We start from the raw sequence: 10,201 nt of genomic DNA, 5'->3' as shown, positions 1-10,201 counted from the left end.
TGAACTGTGAACTGTGAACTGTGAACTGTGAACTGTGAACTGTGAACTGTTCCAGCCTGGAGCTGTGGGGTTTGGTGTGCAGGATGGGCTCCCCTTCCCTTCCAGGGCCCTGAACTGCAGCTGCAGGGGACACACAGCTGGCCTGGAATGCTCCAGTTAAGCCTACAAGTAAAGTGATTTCTTTACAACATCTGGAAGTCACCAACAAGCTTTATTAAAATAATCTCCCTAGCAGAGTCCTGGAAGGTAATTGCTTGTACACTTGAGTGGACAAGGAAACATTCCACGGAGAGCTCTTCATCAATAGCCAGCTCTCTTTAGAGCAGCAATAAACCCAGTAATTGACCTATGTTTTAGAAGAAATAAGAATTATTTCATGCCTAACAGCTTTATTCCTCCACTGTGCTTTATTAAGGCCAGCTAAATACCACTCCTAACAAGTCCCTGTCAGAACAAATGATCTCATCAGCCTGTGGTGACACGGCCACAGAAACACCCTTTCTAATCACTTAGTCCTGGAGTTCTCCAAGCAGTTCTGTGTCAGGTACTGGAATCCAGAAGCTTCACATGAGAAGTTCTCATGACCAGAGGCTGCTGGCACTGCCCAGGCTCCCCAGAGAATGGTCCTGGCCCTGAGGCTGCCAGAGCTGCAGGAGCTCCCAGGGATGCAGGGTTGTTGGGGTGTCTGTGCAGGCCCAGGAGCTGCACTGGACCATCCCTGGGTCCCTCCCAACTCAGGACATTCCACGGCTCTACAAAAGCTCTGCAGCTCCTCTCCTTCCCTCTCTCCATAACCAAACCAGCTCAACTCCTGAACACAAAGGGCTCAGAAGGCAGCTCCACCCCACCAGCAGCCCCTCAGCTGTGCCAGCCCCTCACCCCGAGCAGCCCCTCACCCTGTCCCCCCTGCCCTGTCCCCCCTGCCCTGTCCATCCCCTCACCCTGTCCATCCCCTCACCCTGTCCATCCCTGTCCCCCCTGCCCTGTCCAGCCCCACCTTGGCCAGCCCTGCCCTGTCCAGCCCTGTCCATCCCTGTCCATCCCTGTCCAGCCCTGCCCTGTCCATCCCTGTCCATCCCTGCCCTGTCCAGCCCCACCTTGGCCATCCCTGCCCTGTCCATCCCTGTCCATCCCTGTCCCCCCTGCCCTGTCCAGCCCCACCTTGGCCAGCCCTGCCCTGTCCAGCCCTGTCCATCCCTGTCCATCCCTGTCCAGCCCTGCCCTGTCCATCCCTGTCCATCCCTGCCCTGTCCAGCCCCACCTTGGCCAGCCCTGCCCTGTGGGCTCCCTGGGACTCCATGTAGGCGATGAACCTCCCGAAATCGCGGAACTCGTCCAGGGAGGGACGGAAGGTCATGATCTTGCAGCCAGGGTTCTGCGGGCTCGGGTTTTCCGACCCCATAGTTCCAGTCCTGAGAGGGGACACAGCAAGGAAAGGGGCAGAAAAAGATACTGGTTAAAATCTTGGTTTTAGCTCCCAGCTCTAATGAGTTCCACAGAGAGCCTGGAGAGATTTTTCATTTTTGTTTGTAGGAACTACCCTCTAACGTGGATATGAGGAGCTTCCAACCAAAAATCCACTTAGTCAGGAACTCCTGACACCAGGATCACCCGAGAGCTCAGCCAGGGGCTAAATATAGAGCACAGGCTTAACATCTCCCCCCAGGTCACCACAGAAAGTGGTGCCTCATCAGGATGGTGTCACAAAAATAACAACTTCTCACCACCTTCAGCATTGTCGGTGTGTACAACCTGCCACCCTGCAAGTTTTCCACCAGAATGCTCCATTTTCTGCTTAAGTTCAAACCCAACAGCTTTACCCAGTTTGGGGTTTTTTTTTCATGTGCTAGACTGCATTAAAAATTATAAAATTAAGGGTTTTTTAACGTAGCTTCATTATGTTTTTGTATTTGCAATGTTCATAAATACAACAAAGTGTCAGGCAAGTCTTACAAGAAACACAGATGCACAATTCCAAAATACCCAGAACAAATTCCCCAACTCTTCAGGATGAAATCACAGTTTTTTAAATGGGCTTTTTTAAGGTAATGCTGGAAATCTGTCAGGGCAATAAAAGGTTTTAGTGGAGTTTCAGCTGCAGATGGCAGTGCTGGGCTGCAGGAGGATGGAGCTGCAGGAAACGGCTCCAGAGAGACTTTTACATCCAAGAAAAGCATTTGTGCATTTAAACTGATCTCACAGCAGCCAAGAAGAACTGCAGACGCTCCTGGAAGCGCTGGCAGCGTTAGGAAAACACAAAGTGAAGCAGGAGCACTCCTGGATCTGTGCTGGAAGGGTGAGTGTGGCACAGAACTCGTCCCAGGGACAGCCAGAGCTCCCAGCTCCTGGGAATAAAACCACACTCGGTGGACAGATCCCACACCCAGGGCTCCAAGGTTCCATTTTAACTGGGTAAAACTTTCCATTTCAAAGCCACATGAACAGTTTGGAGTGAAATTTAAGAAACCAGAAAACATTAGAATTTTACACACTAACTTTTATGCAAATTTGTTTCAAAACAAGGATCTGCAAGTCTTATATCCTTCCCCAAGGAGTCTTTAAAGGAATTTTATGCATAAAACCACAGCCTTTCACAGTCAGAAAAGCCCTTCCCAAGCCAGAAGCCAGAGATGCAGAACCCAGTCCAGAATAAAATCAAATTATGAATCCCAGTATTGCAGGAAATCCCAGAGCAAAACCAATTGAGGGAGAAAAATACCATTTCACCCCTGTCACCCCAAGATACTTCCAATTTCCAAGAGAAATTGCTGCAGTTTGGAAACAAAAGCAAGCCCTCCATCCTCAGGGTGGCCCTGCCCAAGGACACCCCCAGCCTTGCCAAGCAAGGAACAAAAATTGCCTTTTGGGAACACAAATGGCAGTTTCAGGGTCAGCACTGCAGGAGAAGCAGGAGGTTGATCCCTTTCCTACACAAATGTTTTGCAGGAACACAAGGAGGGATGAGCTGGGGATCCATCTCCCGAGGTCTGCTCCGAACCTGAGCCCAGGAAAACCAGGCTGAGCCGCAGGGAAAGGGGCTGCTGCAAGTGGGACAGGGACAGAAAACATCCCAAAGTCTGCCACAGCCTTCCTGGGAATCCTGGAGCTGTTTGTGAGCGGGGTCTGGAAATGCCAGGGCCGAGGGGAGCCCGGCAGGAGCCGGGAAGGAGCTGGATCAGGACAGGAGCCTGAATTCCATCCTGAGGAGGAGCCCTGCCAGCACCATCTGCTCCACAGAGCCTGCCCAGCATGTGCAGCTTTACCCACAACCAGGGGAAAAACAAACTGCCAAAGCCAAGCTTCATCCCATCTTTGCCTCAAGATTCTCTCCCAAAATTCCGATTTTCAGTCAATAAACTCAGCAAAGAGTGAAAATACACACTCCAGTAAGGAAGGGAGATCAAAAACTACTTCATGCATAGCTTAATCAATTAATTAAAGGATAAAACTACTTCCTCCAAAGCTTAATTAATTAATTAAAAGGTCTACTGCCTCAATACAAGCAGCATCACCTGGCACTCTGAATTTCTTCAGTCCAGAGACAGCAAAGCACAAGATTTTTCCATGTGCAGTTCCATCTACAGAACATTTCAACACCTACCCCAGATAATGTACATTTAGCTAATCAAATTAAGCTATGATAATTAAACAGCCACAGAGCTGGTGGGAAGGGGGAATCAGGTCCAGGACCTGAGTGAGATGTGGCAGCTTCCCCCAAGAGCTGGGAACACCCAGGCCACAGGAAAAGCTCAGGGAGAAAAGAATTTCTTTGCCAAGTGCTCCCCACGTGGCAGCACCAAATGTGCTTTGGGAAGTCAGGGTCACCTCCAGGGCTCGTGGCCACCTCTGTCCCAGGGCTCGTGGCCACCTCTGTCCCAGGGCTCGTGGCCACCTCTGTCCCAGGGCTCGTGGTCACCTCTGTCCCAGGGCTGTCCCAGGGCTCTGTCCCAGCTCCTGGGATCACACAGGACACTCAGCCAGGACACACAGGACAGGCCTGCAGCTCCATCCGGGGTTTTCAGGAGATGGCCCCAATTAAGCAGTGCCCTAACGAGCTCCCAGCACCAGGGGAAGGTTCCAGAGCAGAATCCTTCCAGCCCCAGCAGTGCTGCGGGTGAGGACGAGATGGGAACAAACCCTTCTCTCAATGCTGAGGAGGAGGATTCTGCAGGCAGAGCCCCCATGAGCTCCTGAAAAGAAGAGTGAAGGTATTTTTCTCAGCTGGATACATTCTGTTTCTTTGTAAGAGAGTAACAAGCTGAAATATTATGAAAACCTTCTCATTTTCAGCCATTGTGAGGAAGCACTCAAACTTGTCTCCAGAGGGACGATCCCGGTGCACACAAAGAACTGAGTTTTAATTTCAGTGACTTTTACATGAGACTTTTCCCTTCCAAAACTGATGTGAACCAAGACACTGTTGTGGCTGAAATCCTGCACCTGTTGACTGAAACCTTTGTCCGAGCTGAGAGGAATGCCTGGAGCCTGTTCCAGCCCTGGCAGGACGGGGAATCCTCCCTGCAGGAAAGGTTTGGGGTTCCCAAGGTGTCCCCACTGCTGGCCCAGCACTGCTCTGGGCACAGCCAAGGGCTGCTCCTTCTCCTGTGCTGGAGCCAGGGGGGACCTGGACCAGAGCAGCTCCCTCAAACCTGCTCTTAACTCATTCTTCCACTCCTAAGGCACAAACACTCCTGGAAACCTCGTGTGCTGTCTGAAATGGCATTTTTTGATGAATTAGGCTGGAACACAGAGGGCAGATTCTTCTATTTCCATCCACTTCCTTTCTCACTAAGCCAACAAATGACTCTGATTTCCATCAGTTCTCACGATCAGGCTCCATCCAAGGTTTCTTAGCAGAACCAAAGACAAACTCTCACAAGACATCAGGTCTGTGGATAAAACAGACTACTAAAAGCTATATATATTCCAACTGTAATGGTTATGTGGTGTAAGGATGTCTGAGACAACTTTCCTTCCTTCCCAAGAATCAGATTCCAACATTTAGACAAACAAAGTGTAAACTTTGAAGTTTGCTGCTGCTCAGCCCAGTTTTAAACAACTGTACAATTACAGCAAGGATTTAAACTAACACCTTTCACCCCAAAACATTTATATATTCATTACATTTTTAACATTCAAATTGCTTTGAGTTTTGTGTATTCTCCATAAAGGCTAAGTAAACATAACAGAGGAAATATTTGGGAAGGAGGAACAGAGACCACAATCCCATCCAGCACAGGGATGGAGATCTACAGTGCCTGGGATTTAACAAACTGAGTTATTTTCTATTAAATTTTGCACTCCACAAGGCTCCTCCGCAATTCCAGATCCCCCTGTACTCAAAATCAAGCAGCATATGTAGCTCATTAAGGGAAAATAAAATTTTCCCTCAAAACACCCTCTTTGCTGTAGAAGTGCACAGTTGCTCACACATTTCTCTAACAACAAAATTATTTAGTCACAAACAGTATTTAAAAGAAAAAGTGGTTACATTTAAGAGCAATAAATCTGGATGACTTTAAAACAGTTTATTATTGCCTGAGGCAAGGTAGTTAACATGTAATGGGTATTTCTGACTAAATCCAGATCAGACCCTCAAAAACTCAAGTTTGACTGAACAGACAAGATAAACTCAACCTCACAAATCCCTTCTCAAAGCAGTGCTGAGCCCAGCCTGGCCAAGCCTGGAGCCTCTGTTTGCTGCCTGCACGAGTTCCCCCTGCATTATTTATTTAATGAAATAATGATTTTATTATCTTCACTGGATTTACTGCAAGGCTTCAGGAGTGTTTCAAAAACAACTTGAGAAATAAGCATTAAAAAAGGCACCTCGTGTGGGCTGAGCCATTGAATCTAAACAAGCATTCCAAGTTTTAACCCATGGCACCTCAATCCAAGGCAGCAGCACCACAAATGTTCAAATAAACATCCCTCAGTCTCTTGTGTTATGGGAAATGGCATCAGAAACCTTGCAAAGCAACCAGGAACCTGGACCAGTGCAGTGCTTTCCCAAAAGGTGATTCCTGCTTCAGATTAACACCTTAACAAGGACAAATTCCCACTTTTCCTTCCACAGCCCTGCCAGAACGAAAAGCCTGGAGTTCTCAGTGATTTGCTCGACTTCTCTAAGCTCCTTTAGATTTTTATAACAAAATCTCGGTGTCTGGGGCTGGCTGAGGCCCTTGGGAAAGGAAGCCCTGGGCTGGGTGTGTGCCCAGGCTGGGTGTGACACACTGACCCAGTTCCAGCTGCCAGCACATCCCAGGAATCCTGGGGAGCAGGGGCAGGGTGAGCCTGGCATGGCCCCACAGCCCTGAGCCCCAGCTCACCTGGCCAGGTACCCCCAGAGCCCAAACTCACCTGGCCAGGTACCCCCAGAGCCCAAACTCACCTGGCCAGGTACCCCCAGAGCCCTGACTCACCTGGCCAGGTACCCCCAGAGCCCCAGCTCACCTGGCCAGGTACCCCCAGAGCCCCAGCTCACCTGGCCAGGTACCCCCAGAGCCTCAGCCCCCCCAGGCCTCTCTCAGCTCACACCCATTCCACCCCTCTCAGCCAAACCTGCAGCTCGAGCAGTCACAATCTAAATCCTAAATTAAAGCCAAAGCTTCAAGGAGAAACGAGACAATTTGAATCTCTCCCAGCTCTGTTTTATCCAGGTCCCTCTGGAAGCTGCAGCTCCAAACCTGACACACCCTCCCAGGCAAAGCAGCTTCTTCTGCCAACTGAACCGAGATCAAACATCACAAAAACTTCTTATCTGCACCAAAACCTCACCAAAGGCCTCTCCACTGCCCTGGGGGTGTATCCAAAATTGTGAAGGAATTTCAGAAAACCTCAGAAATCACCTTAACCCCCAGCAACTCCCAACCTTCACTTCTTGGGCCATATTCAAAAGCAGGGTTTCTAACAGATTTGGGAACTAAAGGACACTCCTGTAATCTCTAAGGATCTGGGAACTGTGGCTTGTTCATGAACCTTATGAAACAGCAAAGAAATATAAAAATAATGAAGCTCCTGGTCACTTCTGCCATGACTGAGGCACGCACAGCCCAAGGAGGGGCAGAATACAAATGTGTTCTCCTGTGGAATCCATCAAGAACACAACTCAGGAACTGCTTCATTTATAAAGGAGAGTGATTTACCCCATGAAAATATAAATGAAAATAAGCACCTTAATTAAGCCATGGTAGCAAATTACTTTATCCCCAAGTTGTGACAAGACAGAACATATTTGGTCCAGAACAAAGGTTAAAAAGAGGAAATCTTATTAAGCCACCATCAGTTTAGTGGAGAAGACTGAAAAAGGAAAATCACCTTTCTCATCCCACAGAGATAAGACATTAACATCCCCCAGCCAGGGTGAAATGACAGGATTTCTGCCAACATTTTGCAGTACCCCAAGATTTCAGCTGCTCCTGCAAACGGACAAACCCTCTGGAATTCTCTACCAGATGACAAATAATTATTTGTGCAGCCCTGGAGGATCCCAGTGGCATCCAAACCCATTAAGCAAATCCCTCACTTGTGGGGACATATTTAGCTGTCATCCATCTTTGCTATTAACAGATGCTCCAGTGAAGGAACGTGGAGCAGCACAGGCACTGCAAACCCTTCCCCACAGCACACCCCGAGCACTGGATGAGTCAGGAACGGGGAAAATCACCAGTCCCGAGTCCTCCTGACTGCCCAGAATTAATTAAGGAACACCAAGTTTCTCCTGACTGCCAAGAGCTTTCCCTCCCTGCTGCCTGGGTGGCTCAGCCTGCAGCTCACAATGATTATTTCTGCTCTCAGGAGGATTCCCTGCTCTCAAAAATGAGATTTAGACTCGCAAGGTGGATCAGAGCCTCCTGATGCTGACACTGTTTGCTGTAGTGCAGCTGGACATCCCAGGAGGAAATAAAACATAACCCTGCATAAATGTAAAGTGCCCACAGAGCTCCCATGCCTTTCCAGCAGGGCTGGCCAAACTGGTTTTCCCAACTCACATCAGATTTCTTCTTTTATATGGAAATAGCTCGAGCTGTCTGTATTTTGGGTGATCCAAAACACCTGCAGAGCTGTGGAACTCTCACTTTATCTGCTAAACCTTCCTCTGGTGCACGACAGGAGTTGAGATCAGATCTGTTCCCAGTGAGAGCAGCACTGTCCCCACAGCTCAGGGTGACAGGTGAACATTTCCCATGGGCCAGCAGCCAGGATTCTCTACAGGAAATGCCTGGGACTCTCCCTGAAAGTGAATTTTGCTGTTGACTTCCCATCAAAAGCTGGTGAAACCTCTCATGTGTGTGAGGTTTTATTTATAACAGCCCAAATTCATCCTAAAGGCAAACTTGGAACATGAGACCTGTGTACTCTGGGTCTTTACCAAAGTGTTCTGACTCCTATATATCTTATATATATACATATATATATATTTATGTCCTTCTGTATATATATATATATATTACATATTTTATACATAATGTTTATATATAAGACCATATATATTCTGGTCCCACTGGACCAGTTAAGGGAATTATCTCTTTCCAACCAGAATAAAAAGGAGAAAGAACAATCCACCACGGAGTGTTAGACAGAATTTTCCTGTCAAAAGATGCTCCAGAGAATGTTTCATCCATGAATATCAGCTCTGGAACAAGGAATCACTTTATATCCACCTACATCTCCTTTGCATGGGAGGAACTCCTGCCTCTCATGAGACAGGAACAGCCGTGGATTCCTTCAGGATTCCTTCAGGATTCCTTTAGGATTCCTTTGGATTCCTTTAGGATTCCTTTAGGATTCCTTTAGGATTCCTTTGGATTCCTTTAGGATTCCTTTAGGATTCCTTTAGGATTCCTTTGGATTCCTTTAGGATTCCTTTAGGATTCCTTTAGGATTCCTTCAGGATTCCTTCAGGATTCCTTCAGCCCCTGCAGGAGTTGGACAATCTGCCCCAACTTCCTTCTCTTGTTACAGGGAAACCCAAGAATTGGGAACTTGCTGTCACAGAGCAATTACCAAGAGCTCCAACAGTTACCTGATGCAATTGCTGAAATGTAAGTTTGCAATTCTAGGCTTAAGGTTTCCCTGCCTGTGAATTTCAATGAAACAGGAAAAGGAAGCTGAGGAGAAAAAAGCAAAAGTTCCCAGGAAAGAAGCAATGTTGTGGCTGAAATGCTATCAGGTTTCAGATGGACAGAGTTCTTTAAAATTAACTCTTTTTCTTAAAGGAAACTGTTTTGGGAGGGTGAAGCTTGCTGTAACACAGATTTACACTGGCCCAGCCCAAAGGAGTTTCAGAACAAAAATGTGATGTCCCAGAGCAGCAGCACAGCCCCTGCAGCAGCTTCAGCCAAACACAGAGGGAGCCCAGGTGAAAATGAACCTCACTGCTGACTTTCCCTGCTCAGGGCAAGGGGTCCACAGCAGCATTTCTGCAACACCCCTGGCTCCCAAACAGCTCCAAAACCAAGAGCTCCAGGAAAGCCAAGAGCCAGCCTGGGATGAATCACTGAATGTCCTGAACTGGGAGGGACCCAGGGCTGATCCAGTGCAGCTCCCAGCCCTGCACAGACCCCCAACAATCCCACCCTGAGCATCCCTGGGAGCTCCTGCAGCTCTGGCAGGGCCGGGCCCGTTCCTGGGGGAGTTCAGTGTCCAACACCCTCGGTGGAAAAACCTTTCCCTGAGCTCCATCCCAAGCCCTGGCACAGCTCCAGCCCCTCCTGGGCTGCTGTCCCAGACCGAGCTCAGCCCCTGCCCCTCTGAAGAGTTCCCCTTCCACCGCATCCCATCCATCTTCCACGTTTCTGCGAACAGGAGCAGCTGGAACCCGGGGAAGTCACCGAAGTGTGCCTGAACACACAAACCCCGCAGCTCCCGGCCCCGCTCACACGGACAGTAACGCAAGGGTTTAAAGCAAACCGGAAGAAAAGAGCTCCGGTTCGTGCCCAGACTCCGGCAGTCTCCGGGGGAGGAAAGCAGAGATGGAACAGTCAAACCCCACGCCGGTGTCACGCTCCTGCCCCCGCTTTTCCCAGCACGGAGCGCCCGCAGCGAATCGGGAACCAGCGGCAGCTTCTGCTCGCCCTCAACCCACGGCCCCGAGCCGAGCCCCGGGATCGCCATTTGCCCACGTTTGTGGCCCAAAGCCCCGCGGTGCCGGTGAATCCCCGGGGGCTGCGGGGCACCAGGGACCCGGGGCCGCCCTCGG

The 10,201-nt window shown here is 49.2% G+C and overlaps 1 protein-coding gene across 7 annotated transcripts in view; it reads right to left on the bottom strand.

Annotated features, from left to right (window-relative positions):
• The window catches only part of KDM4B (lysine demethylase 4B), a 66,029-nt gene extending 59,582 nt beyond the window's left edge, over nt 1-6,447 (bottom strand). For 3 of the 7 annotated variants that reach the window (XM_015651598.2, XM_015651599.2, XM_015651600.2), the window contains exon 1: nt 1,262-6,264. In XM_015651598.2, the coding sequence (XP_015507084.1) occupies nt 1,262-1,402 (141 nt within the window). In that variant the 5' untranslated portion in view covers nt 1,403-6,264. Of the gene's footprint in view, nt 1-1,261 lie in introns of all 7 variants that reach the window. The other 4 variants (XM_033520104.1, XM_033520103.1, XM_019009113.2 and 1 more) reach the window with 4 other exon arrangements.
• Nucleotides 6,448-10,201: the final 3,754 nt, after the last annotated feature.

The sequence above is a fragment of the Parus major genome, chromosome 28 (genome assembly GCF_001522545.3).
Source record: "Parus major isolate Abel chromosome 28, Parus_major1.1, whole genome shotgun sequence".
Taxonomy (NCBI): domain Eukaryota; kingdom Metazoa; phylum Chordata; class Aves; order Passeriformes; family Paridae; genus Parus; species Parus major.
Note: the sequence above shows the minus strand (reverse complement) of the source record. Positions and strands in the feature narration are given on the sequence as shown.